Below are 13538 nucleotides of genomic sequence, written 5' to 3'. Positions count from 1 at the left end.
GTGCTTGAGCTTAGAAGAAACATAATAATAGAGTACGCATGCTTTGTACGTGCATATATTTCATCACAACCAGAGTACACTTAGAATATAATTAGAAGATGTGACTTTGGAACAGTACTATTATCTAACGCACTGTTCACAGCAAAATTCTGTCTGTTGACCACTAATATCTTTCGTCACTGTTTTTTTCCAGTGGAGTCTGTGTCACCCATTATTTATGTTTCATGTCATTTCAGTCTCTTTTCATCTGGAATATTCTTCAGCCTCTTTTGTGTTTCTTGACTTTTATATTTTTGAAGAGTAATTTTGTAGTCAGTTGCTGAAATTGGGTTTGTCTCATATTTCCTCATAACTAAATGCAGGTTGTATATTTTCCCCAGAAATACCATGGAAGGTACGTGTTTTATGTGCCTATTGGCCAGCCGTGTGTTTCCTTTAGTGAGTATCTGCTCAAATCTTTGGCCATTGTTATATTAGACTGTTTGCCTTTTTGTTCTTGATTTGTTGTGGAATACAACAAATTTAAATCTTTATGTATTTGAAATACAAGGAAATATATATAGAGAGATTATCTATGTCAGATATCTTATAATGATCTGATACATTTGTCCGATATCCTATAGAGATTATATATGTCAACATATATATAGCACATATATTTGTGTGTGTATAAAATATTTTATCCCAGTCTGTGGTTGCCTTTATCTTTTCTTAATAATGTACTTGTGTTGACATTTAATGCTTTCTGTGTCCTAAGAAATTGTTACCTATTTGCAAATCATGAAGAATTATTCTATGTTTTCTTTTGGAGACTGTATTGCTTTATACTTTATATTCAATTCTATATGGATAGCAACTTAATTCTGTGTGGATATGAAGTGTGATGTAGGGATTAATACTCATTCTTTGCCATACATTTATTGAGTTGTTTCAGTGTTAATTTGTTGAAAAGGTACATATATATGTGTGTGTATGTTTTTTGTTTTTTGTTTTTGTTTTTTTGGAGACAGTGTCTCCCTCTGTTGTCCTTGGTGTGGCACAATCTTCCAAGTAGCTGGGACTGCAGGTGCACACCACTACACCTATTTTTTCTTTCTTTTTTTTTTTTTGTAGAGATGAAGTTTTGCCATGTTTCCCAGGTCAGCCTCAAACTCCTGGGCTAAAGGGATCTCCCTGCCTCAGCCTCCCAAAATACTAGGATTACAGGCACAAGCCACCATGCCCTGGTTTTGCTTGAAATCACATTTATCATTTTATAGAGAATTGTTAAGAATGTTTAGTTTTCTAATCCTTGAATATGGTATATCTTTTCAATTATTTAGGTTATTTCAATTTTATATTGGCAGAGTTTTGTATTTTTGTATGTTGAAATCTTTCACATTTGTTTTAAATATATTCCTATCTTATGTTTTATGCTATTGTAAACGAAATTTTCAAAATCTAGTTTCCAATTGTTTGTTCTCAGTATACAGAAATAAAATTGCAGTTTGTATATCATTCTTATATCCAATGACTTTTTAAACTCACTTTTAGAAATTGCTTTGTTTCCTTGTCATATTCTTTGTAAACAACAATGCCTGTAATTAAGACAACTGCAAATTTTCCCTTTCCAAACTCCATGTATTTTATTTCTACTCAAGTTTAACTAGGGTTGCTAGTATAATGTTGAATAGAAGTGGTGGATGTGGGCATCCTTGCCTTGGTCTCAATCTTAAATGAAAAACATTTAGTGTTTAACCAGTATGATTTTAGCTGTAGATTGTTCACAGATGCCACTTACCTGGTCAAGGATGCTCTCCAGAGTCTCCAGTTTGCTGGAGATTCTTTATGCTGAATGGATTCAAGTTTCATCAAATGAGTTTTTCTGTATATATTGAGATAATCAATTGGATTTCCTCCCTTATTCTATTAATATAGTCACTTACACAGATTAGATTTTTAATGTTCTTCCAATCTTGCATTTACAAGATAAGTTCCATTTTTACACACACACACACACACACACCCCTATATGTATATCTATGTGGGTGTGTATGTTTTAAATTACGTCTACTAAAAGTTAAGATTGCAGTACTTTATGTGAAATGTAAGATCCTTGCAACAAATAATTCTTCCCTTTTTGTTATTACATCTATTTATTATATTAATTCTATAATAAAGTGTTGGTATTGTATTGTATTGTATTGTACTTTCAGAGATGGAGTCTCACTCTGTCGCCCAGGCTGGAGTGCAGTAGCAGGATCTCAGCTCACTGCAACCTCCACCTCCTGGGTTCAAGCTATTCTCCTGCTTCTGCCTGTAGTTGGGATTATAGGCACGTGCCACCACACCTGGCTAGTTTTTGTATTTTTAATAGAGACGGGATTTTGCCATGTTGGCCAGGCTGGTCTCAAACTCCTGACCTCAAGTGAGCCGCCTATCTCTGCTTCCTAAAATGCTGGGATTACAGGTGTGAACCACAGCACATGGCCAAGTGTGGTAATTTTATAATGTTATAATCATCAATTGTTTAAAGAAATTAAAAAATAAAACACAATTTTGCTAAATATTTATGAATATGTTTACCATTTCTCATGGTATTTGTTCCTATACATATGTTTCCATTTTATGTTCCATTTCTGTTCCATGTTATTTATATCCTATAGATGTAAGTGTCCATTCTCTACATCCAGCATGACTTCATTTATCATTTCCTAATGTGCAGGGCTGCTGACATCATATTCTTTCACCTTTTTATTACTGAAAATATCTTTATTTTGCCTTCATTTTTAAAGCCTGTTGTTGTTGGTTTTTTTGCTATAGAAGTCTACGTTGGCAGGGCTTGTGTCTTTTTGTTTTCTCTTCAATATTTTAAAGATGTTGCTCCATTGTCTCCTGTCCTCCAAAATATCTGATGAATCATCCACCATTTGTTCTTGATGTCCCCTTTATGTAATATTTTTCCTCCCTCAGATTTTTAAGTTTTTCTCTTTATCTTTGGTTTTCAGCAGCTTAACTCTGATGTACTGACATAGAATTTTCTTTGTGTTTATTTTTGGAGTGTGCTGAGTTTCTTAGATCTGCAACCTTACTTTTATGCCAAAGTTGATAAAACTAAGGTCATTATCTCTTTGAATACTTTTTTCTTCCGCATTCCCTGTCTCCTATTTTTCTGGGCCTCTAATCATACGTGTCTGTCAGGTTATCTGATGATGTCCTACTTGTCACTGAAGCGCTAATCATTTTCTTTGTAGTCTTCTTTCTCCCCATGCTTCAGATTGGATAATTTTCTAAGATTTATCTTCAAGTTCACTGATACTTTCTTCTTCCTTCTCTAATCTTGTATTAAAGCAAATATGGTGTATTTTTCATTTCTATGGATTCTTTTCTACAGTTTCAATTTCTCTGTTAGTCTGTCCCATACGTTCACTCTTTCAGTCCATATTTTCCTGTAAGTTACTGAACATATTTTAAATAGCAGCTGTAAAGTCCTTGTCTGCCAGTTCTAACGTCTGGGTCCTCTCATGATTTGTTTCTACTGCTTGCTTTGTCTTGTGTCCTTCGGTTGCAGAGTCCTGTTTTTTGTCTAATTATTTTTTTTATTGCACACTTGCATTCTCCCCCCCATTTTTGGAGTTCAGCTGTGTCCTCAGTGGAAGAGGACACTCTCCAATTTGCTTTTGGTGTCTCTCAAGTGTCTATATATACTTTTGCTTTTCCCAAAGTTTCTTGTGTTTTATCATCTTGGGACTTAGTCTGATATATGCTATTTTACCATTCCCAGAACTGGAAACCTTTATTATTCTTTTTTAAAAATCATTCCATTTTCAAGGTATTATGGTTTTATCCTGAACCTATAGTTATTAAATTCCATTTTATAGCCTCATAGGAAATATTCCCAGATTCTCCATTGTATCTATGATCAGTCCTAGTTCATAGTATTACAAATTTTTATAGTTTTACTTTAATCCATCACTATTTCAGTGAGAATAATTGGAGTATTTTTGTTTTCCACAGGAAATTAGCCAGACATTCTTTTAAAGCAGGTACTAGATATGTATTTGTAATTCCATTTCTGCTTTCTTTTGCTACATTAGCACTGTCATCTCTCAGAAGAGAAAAAAAAATAAAGTGAAGCTTCTTGTCCTGAATGGAAGCTGACATGCGACAAATAAATCCGCGAGTGTGCTGGCGGTACTCCTCGGCCCCCTTTTTAGTTCAAGTGACAGGCTCTTTTGGAGATGAAAGCAGACATTATTTTCCCAGGGAGACCTGAGTGTCTTTGAAATCTTTCTTGCTGTCACTCTGATAACCTGAACTCTTCTGACATCATTATGGATTATCAATATGGTCTTTAGGTTTTCTTAGTTGCATGAAATGGTTGCCGAGGTAACTGGGCCTAGACAGGTAATCTCTCCTTTTTCTACAAAGAATCTAAAAATAGTGACTATGTAAGGACTAGAGTGCATCATCCTTAGCAAACTGGTTCTGCACAAATTGATTACTTTCTTCACTTAATTATTATACGGAACACAGTGTCAGGCATTTAATATGAATACCATGCTTTCAGCTAATTTCACCTCTGCTTTAAAAATCTCACTGTCTCCAATGAAATGACGGAATCAAAATAGGAATCTCATTGCTAAGCCTGCTACTTCTTAAAAAATTAGCTAAGGTTAAAAAAGAATAACAGAAATATGCTCTTATAATCAAGATATATTTAATCTTACTTTCATATATCAATGTGTTTTATTTGTTCTCCCTTTAGGCTATATCAAAATCATTTTATTATTTTAATCAATTGATATCAGATGAATTTTAAATTATTTAGAAGGACATAATTTCCAACGAGACACACAAATACATAGATAGAAGCTAGTTCAATCATGTAGTGATAAACATATGTTGCCTGTGATAGCTTCTTTCTCTGGCTGACTGATCAGCTTGAAGATTTAGTATGCAGTAACCAGTTAAAAAAAAAGCAAACTGTATCACATACCTAAAACCTGTTATTATACCACAAAATAATTCCTCACAAATTTCATTTACTTAAATCTGTGAACATTTGGATGGATCTAGGGACAACTGCACCAAACAGATGCCATTTTTTCACTCCACCAACCACTGTATTGACATTTCGCTCTGCATTTTGAATCTGAAGTTGTACTTCTCCACTGGAGGCTATTGCCCATACCCCACCCAGTGAACACCTGGCAATGTCTGGAGACATTTTTGCTTGTAACAACTTGGAGGAAGGTGCTCCTAGCATACATCTAGTGGAAAAGAGCCAAAGACGCTGCTAAAGATCCCACAACACATAAAAAAGTTTCCCAAGATGCCTGTTATCCCAGCACTTTGGGAGGCTGAGGCAGGCAGATCACCTGATCAGTAATTTGGGACCAGCCTGACCAACATGGAGAAACCCCATCTCTACTAAAAATACAAACTTAGCCAGGTGTGGTGGCTCATGCCTGTAATCCCAGCTACTCGGGAGGCTGAGGCAGGAGAATGGGTTGAACTGAGGAGCTGGAGGTTGCGATGAGCTGAGATTGCGCCATTGCACTCCAGCCTGGGCAACAAGAGCGAAACTCCATCTCAAGAAAAAAAAATAAGAAAAAAGTTCCCCAAGCAAGGTATTCTTGAAAGACCCTGGTCTAGAGATGAATGATCAACAAAACTGTTAATTGTGGTTTCTTCTAAGATTTCATTCTTGGCAAATAACTTACAACTAACGAGTGGGTAACATTTATGTTACTTTACATTACTTCTAATATGAAACAATTTCATTCTCATCAGAACTTTCTCTCCCATTTGCCTGATTTAGCTTGAAAAATTAGGGTAGAGTAGTAGCTGGTGAGACAGACAGAGAGCCCAGAACTGAGCGATCAGCACTGCTTTGCCCTGTCTTCTTCTTTTCTGAGGGCTCTGGGTTTGGGTTCTTTTTCAGCCATACCCTGTAACGAGGCCCACTGACCTTCAAGGACCACCTGCACATAGTCTTGAGCGGACAGCTTGTCCTTGCGCACAAAGCACTGGTATGCGCCCCCGTCACTTTTGACCATGTGATCCATAATAAGGTTTTCGTGGTTGATCCCTGTGATCCTCACATTTTTTCCAGGGTTGAGGATTTCACCATTGCGGTACCAGGAGAGTTCCTGGTCCTCAGTTCCTGTCACGGTGCAGGACAAGGAAACTTGGCTACCCACGCTGCTTTTAACCTTCCTGGGACTGATGGTGGCTTTCAGTGGCTCTGGAGGTTTTAGTAAGAGAGAGAGAGAAAAAAAGGTAAAAACATCACTAGATAGCATTTGGACAATAGGCTGGACTTTCAACAAAGCAAGTGCATCACTGCAGTCATACTCCATACAGTTCCTACGAGCCATATTATTTCACAGAGGAACATTTTGTTTGGGAACATCCTCTTCGCTATTTTTAATTTCTGGCTTTATTTCTCTATGCAACAAATGGAATAATGTTGGTCAAACTGCCTTCTCACTGAGTCTATGTGAGGATGTTGATTTAAATCCACTGACAGTAAGAAATGCAGGCCGGGCACAGTGACTCACACCTGTAATCCCAACACTTTGGGAGGTCAAGGCAGGCAGATCATGATATCAGGAAATCGAGACCATCCTGGCTAACATGGTGAAATCCCATCTCTACTAAAAATACAAAAAATTAGCCGGGCGTGGTGGGGGGGCACCTGTAGTCCCAGGTACTTGGGAGGCTGAGGCAGGAGAATGGCATGAACCTGGGAGGTGGAGCTTGCAGTGAGCCAAGATCGTGCCACTGCACTCCAGCCTGGGCAACCAGAGTGAGACTCTGTCTTAAAAAAAAAAAAAAAAAAAATGCAATGTGCTGGCTACCAATAGTGACATAAGTATTGAACATTGAACATATAAATCCTAATTTGCCTTGTCCCAAGGTGGCACTGGTGGGTTTACCCTGGGCATTCTCACACACACGTGTACTCACTCATATGCCATATGTGGTTTACCAAGGGCCAATAACACACAATTGTGGGGAAAAAACAAACAAACAAACCGACCAACAAATGGGTTGGTATTAGAATTTGTGACCATGAAACAGAGATTTTCTTTAAAATGAGGCTGAGTGATTTAGACAGGGATCAAACTTTCATCCTCACCTTCCCATGTTTTCAATTCAACAACCCTAATCCAATGTAGAAAGCATTCACTGAGCATCTGTCATGTGCCAAGGATGAGGTTAAACTCACAGGCAAGAAAAATGGAGTAATACTTATGGTGCAACTAGCATGTTCTATAAAATTATTGACTATCTTTCATAGGTCATTGAAGTCAGTCTTCTCCTAATCCTGTAATTTTTGTGTTATCTCCATTTTACAAAACAGAAAATGGTTATTCAGAGAGCTTAAGTAACTCAGCCAAATCTAATCAACAGGTAAATGGCAAAACAAAACAAAACAAAATTTTTAGTGAAAGACATATAGTTACAGATTTTTAAACGTCAGAAAGTGCCGAGCAGGAAAAATCTGATGAAAATCCTGTCTAGTCATATTACAAATTATAGAAAACCAAAAATAAAGAGAAATTCTTTAAGGCAGATAGCAAAAATGGCAAATGACATATAGAGAAACAAAGATCTTAATGACCTCTGATTGCTTAACAGAAGCACATGGAGGACAGAAGACATATAAATACATCTTTTAAATTAACAAACATCTCTTGTAGATGGCAGATGGCTAAGATTTGCTTTTTAATCCATTCTGGCAATCTTCTCCTTTTGCTATTGTTATTATTTCACTTTAAGTTCTGGGATACATGTGCTGAATGTACAGGTTTGTTTACACCTTATACAAAAATTAACTGAAGGTGGATTAAAGATTTAAATGTAAAACCTAAAACCATAAAAATGCTAGGAAAAAACCTAGGCAATACCATTCAGGACATATGCATGGACAAAGACTTCATGACTACAACACCAAAAGCAACTGCAACAAAAGCCAAAATTGACAAATGGGATCTAATTAAACTAATAAGCTTCTACTCAGCAAAAGAAACTATCATCAGAGTGAACAGGCATCCTACAGAATGGGAGAGAATTTTTGCAATCTATCCATCTGACTGAGGTCTAATATCCAGAATTCTCAAGGAACTTAAACAAATTTATAAGAAAACAACAACCCCATCAAAAAGTGGGTGAAAAAAGTTTTTTACCCCAGTTGTTCCTAACTTTTCATCTCACCACACTTTGTTTTCAAGGAGCTCAGTCTTCTAGGTTGATAAGAAAAGGCAATAAATGGCTGTAATAACCAACCAGAGTGATGCAAGGGCCTTAGAGAGATAGCACATGTGGAGAAGGGTGGTTGGGAAGAGCAGGAAATCCAGATATCAAGGATGGATAGAACTGAGACCAGTCAGAATGGAAAGAAGGAATCACAGAGATTGGGAACCACATGAATTAAGGCAGGGAGCAGGGGCATGTCTGAGAGTTTCTGATTCATTTTGGATGCAACAGAGAATCCCTAAGATTTTGGAATTAAACAAAGATAACTAAAGAAGGCATTCAAAAATGCTTAGCAAATAAGTCTTCCCCCCCCCCCCCCCCGGAAACGGGGCCTTGCTCTGTCACCTAGGTTGGAGTGCAGTGGCACAATCATAGCTCACTGTAGCCTGAAACTCCTCCTCCTTTCTGCCTCAGCCTCCTGGGTAGCTGGGACTACAGGCACAAGCCATTGCACCCAGCTCAAACATACTTTTAATGGAATCACTAAGTCAAAGGTCTTTTGACAAATGAGGGTGAGGAAAACCGGTCAGTGAAGACATTACACATGTCTAGTGTAGGTACAATTAGGATCCAATCTAAGGCAGGACAGAAGTTGAGAACAGAGCTGAGTTAACTGTGAGATTCAGTTTGTATCACTTGGCAGGACTCGGCAGGACATGGCAGGACTTGGCAGGATGTAGAAAGGAAAGGCTTAAAGAGCACCCAAGATTTCATGTTTGCATCTGATGGATGACAGGGAGGAAGATGTTGGTAATAATAACAAGAGCCACTTGGAAGGAAGAGGTGGTGGAGAGTTTAGTTTGGTATCCGACACTGTTGTTTTGAAGTGCCAGCGAAATTTCTGAAAGAAAGCTGGTTGACACACTTGTCTGACACTCATGAAGGAAGCCAAGGCTACAAGTACAGATTCAGAGCTTATTTTCAGAGGCAAGGAATTTGAAGCTCTACAAATGAAACAGAGCCTAAGGAAAAGGGAAGAGCTTGACAAGAAGACAGTTCTGAATTTGGAGTCCAAGAGAATGCTTTCCAACAGAGAAGAGAGACGGGAACGAGGAAGCTGTTTTCTTCTGCAGCTAGAAGAAGCAGTCAGAAGGGAGGCAGAGAACATTCCAGAAGCACTGGAGAATCACCTAGATGTGGAAGAAGAGAACAATGATAAAAATAAGCACATTAATAATAAAGGCTTTTAAAATACATGCAGTGATAAACGCCTTTAGAGAGAGAGCAGTAACATACTCTGAGTTGAGGAGACAGGAGGAGAATGGGGAACAACACATCGTTGCAGATGGAGGCTAAGAGAGATGGGAAGTGTTAGATAACTAAGTATTAGGAAATAATCTTTTATGTGGAGGAAGCAACATTAGTAATATGACTTGCAATAAGGAAAGGAATGGTTTGTGCAGGAATTAGAAAGAAGTTAGATTTAGCAGGAATAGGTTATTATCCCATTTATGCTTGAGGTTGCAATTTGTTTTTTTTTTTCTTTTTTGGGGGGGGGTACGGAATCTTGCTCTGTTGCCCAGGCTGGAGTGCAGTGGTGAGATCTCGGCTCACTGTAAGCTCCACCTCCCAGCTTCATGCCATTCTCCTGCCTCAGCCTCCCAAGTAGCTGGGATTACAGGCGCCTGCCACCACAGTTAGCCAAATTTTTGGTATTTTTAGTAGAGACGGGGTTTTACCATGTTAGCCAGGATGGTCTTGATCTCCTGACCTTGTGATCCACCTGCCTCAGCCTCCCAAAGTGCTGGGATTACAGGTGCGAGCCACTGCGCCCAGCCATAAGTGGGTTTTAATGCAAAACAAGGGGAAATACGGCCAGACAGATTTGCTTGAGATGCCTTCAGTGCCATCCTAAGATATCAACTTTATTCAGCAGAAAACAGGGAGCTAGGAGAGGTCTTTTAACGTAGAAGAGACTTTGAGCCTGTGGCTGGCTGTCCAATGCTGCATATTTTATCCACATGATTCTTCAGCATAGAAGTGTAACTGTAGATTTTGTCATCCATTTCTTTCTAATCCCAGACTAAACATGTTCAAATATTTTGCAGGACTCAGGCTAGACAGCCTGTTCCAGATAGTCATTTGGGTATTTAATGTAAATATATTCTCTTAGGCTGGTATTATGCTAAGGCAGTCTACACTCAGGTTGACATTGAAGAGAAAGTTCCATAAACAGGGTTAGGGCTGGGCGGGGAGGTGGAGGGGGAAGTAAGAAAACACTTCTATTTTCAGTGTGAGATTCCTGTGGTTAAATCTGTTCAATTTAGTTCATCAAGTAAAAATATATTTTCAAAAAAGGAGTATTATATTGGCAACTAAGACCTCCTCTCTGACCAAGGCTCTGCCTTCCTTTTCTGGCCATGTGATCTTGAGTAATTCACTTTAATTTGGTTTCTGCATGAGCAAAATTGAGGGTGTTTGAGTAGATTAGATTGTGACCCTGCAATCACATCCCTCCTTCCTCCAAATCTGCCTTCAGTATCCTTCTCAACACATTCCTCAAGGCAGCCAAGGCAATCAATAATCAATGGAAGATCAAATATATCCATCATATTTGGAGTAGATGATCTAAAATACCAGGCACGAGTCTAATATTTGGGTATGTTTGAGCCTCATACTTTGGCTAATAGCCTTATTTAGAAATTTAATGCAGAAATGGTCTGGGAACAGACAAAGGACAACTGCTTTGATTGGCTATCATCACTTGTGCTGAAAGAACAATCCTACCCTCTCAGTCTGTTCATTTTTAGAGAGACTGGTTGTTGTGAATTCATCAGCTAGGAAGTGTTATCTTGAAATCGTATCTTGGAATTGTAATAGTCTGTGGCCTAATGGAACTCACAGAGGTTTGGGGATCAGACAGTCTTCAAATCAAATCTGACACCCAAGACTCTCCAGTTGTGTAACCTTGGGGAATTCATCTGAGCATTAATTTTCACATCTGTAAAATGAGGTTTCTGTTGATCTCAGCTGGACTCTTTTGGGAGTTAATGGAAAGCTACAGAGAAAACATGGAGATTCGCTTATAACAGGAGCTCCATCGATGGAAGCCAACACCACCTTTGCAAGTTACCGTCCAACTTACGTTTCACGTACAGGCGGCCTATCACCTTAGCCGTTCCGTATCTGTTGGACACTTCACACACATAGCTGCCTGAGTCCGAGGGGCGAATGTTCTCAATGAGCAGCCCCGTCACGGTCTTCTGGAACCTCCCTGAAAGTTCCAGGGGCATGTTGTCCTTCAGCCAGCGGTAATCTGGCTCAGGGTGCCCAAGCGCTTTGCAAGGCAGCTCCACACGCTGCCCAGCCATGGCTTTGCGATGGTCAAACCCATCCAGTATGGATGGGGCCGAGTTCGCTGGGTCTGTAGAAGAAATAAAAACTCTTAGAGACAGTGAATGAGGAGTTGAAGTGGTCATTTAGAATTGTAGGACTTCATGTATAATTTAAACTGGTGCATCATACCAACTATTGATACAGATCTGTAAGATTTTATAAGTGAACAGAAAAAGAAATGCCCTATTCATACAATTTATTTTCTGCTCAGAATTTACAAAAGGTTGAACACTGGTCAGAACTTCTGTTGGTCATTCCCCAGTAAATGAATAAAAGATCCAGAATGAGCAGGCTTCAACAAGAGCTGTCAGCTCAGGCTAAGAATCAGATTGTCTTTTCATAACTGGGAATGTCAGAATTCTCTTAAAAGATGCTTAATGGGTATAAATATGCAATTTGAGAGAAGAAATAAGACATAGTGGTAGATAGATCAGTGGAATGACTATGGTTTGCAATTATCTATTGTGTATTTCAAAATAGCTAGAACAGAAGAATTGAAATAATTACAGTTTAAAGAAAAGCCAAACGTATAATGTGATGAATATCCCAAGTACACTGATTTGATTTTAATTATACGAATACATTATCACATGTACCCCAAACTATGTGTATCTATTATGCATCAATAAAATATCATAAAAAATTAATAAAATAAATAAATTTTTAAGACAGTGGCTCACTCTGTAGCTCAGGTTGGAGTGCAGTGGTGCAATGATTGCTCACCACAGTCTCAAACTCCTGGGTTCAAGTGATCCTCCTGCCTGGGCCTCCCAACATGCTGGGATTACAGGCATGCACCACCACACCCAGCCTAAATAAATTTAAACAGAAAAAAAGAGCAACACTAGCAGAAATAGCTGTTTACCTTTAGTAAAATTTATTGCACAAGAGAAAGAGTTTTACACATAGCTTTTGAATTTTAAAGCATTTTATTTATTCATTTCCCAAATATGTTTTGATCCTCCAGTGTAGACCAGCACAGAGTTAGGCACTAATGGGAGAGTGGTGGATGAGACAGGTGTCTTCTTGGAGCTCATGTTCTGTTGGGTGGGTGGGTGTTAGGGAGCAAGCAACACATTAGCAAGCAAATAAAGATAATTTGTAATAAGTATAATTAAAGAAAGAAAAAGAGGGCAGAACAGAGAGTGAATTCCACATGTTATGGGTGTGGAGGCAGCCAGGAGGCCTTAAGATAGGGTCCTCAGGGACAGACTCTCTGAGAAGATGGTATTTGAGGTCAGGTGAATAAGCACTATCAACAACATGTGGCATAGCAAGACAATGGATTAGAAAGAAGCAGCTTGCAAATGATGACTTATGACTTATGACATGGCCTTCTAAAATTTGCCTGTTCTATGACATCATCTTGAACCAGGTGAGGAATTTGATAAAATATTCTCAAGAACTGGGTCTGTGGAAACCACGCAGCTCAATGTCCTTCAAGTTTGTTTGAATGCAGTGATGTTCCCAAGGTCATAATCTGCATGACTACGAAGAATATAAAATATAGCACCTGATCAGATGCTAAACGTAAAACTCAGTGTTCTCTCCCTGCTGTCTCTTCTAATTCATCCTGTTTAGAACTTGCATGAACCAACACCCTGGCATGCCACATGGATATTACAAAAGAGTTATAGACTCCTGCCTCCTGAAATTTTCTTGTCTTTGCCTCAGTAAGAAAAATGCCATGACTTTTTTGATCTACCTGCATTAAATCTGATGGCCAAGGATTGGATATCCACTGTCCTATCAAATGAGAGCCATCTGGAACTTTGTATTTTTTGATGAACATCTCGCTATTTGTCCCATCCCCTAGTCCCTGGCAACCCCCATTCTATTCCCTGCTTTTCTGAGTTTGACTTTTTTAGATTTCACATGTATGTGAGTAACGACAATGTTTGTCTTTCTGTGCATGGCTTACTTCACTTAGCATAATGCCCTTCAGGTTCATCATG

At 38.6% G+C, this 13538-nt stretch overlaps 1 protein-coding gene across 1 annotated transcript in view; it reads right to left on the bottom strand.

The window, feature by feature from the left end:
* The window catches only part of DSCAM (DS cell adhesion molecule), an 821125-nt gene that overhangs the window by 309563 nt on the left and 498024 nt on the right, over positions 1–13538 (bottom strand). Inside the window, exons 5-6 of the mRNA XM_025379322.1 lie at positions 11333–11611; positions 5954–6229 (exon numbers count right to left, since the gene is read on the bottom strand). Coding sequence (XP_025235107.1) covers positions 5954–6229; positions 11333–11611 — 555 coding nt within the window. The remainder of the gene's footprint in view (positions 1–5953; positions 6230–11332; positions 11612–13538) is intronic.

This window comes from Theropithecus gelada, chromosome 3 (genome assembly GCF_003255815.1).
Source record: "Theropithecus gelada isolate Dixy chromosome 3, Tgel_1.0, whole genome shotgun sequence".
Lineage (NCBI taxonomy): Eukaryota > Metazoa > Chordata > Mammalia > Primates > Cercopithecidae > Theropithecus > Theropithecus gelada.
Note: the sequence above shows the minus strand (reverse complement) of the source record. Positions and strands in the feature narration are given on the sequence as shown.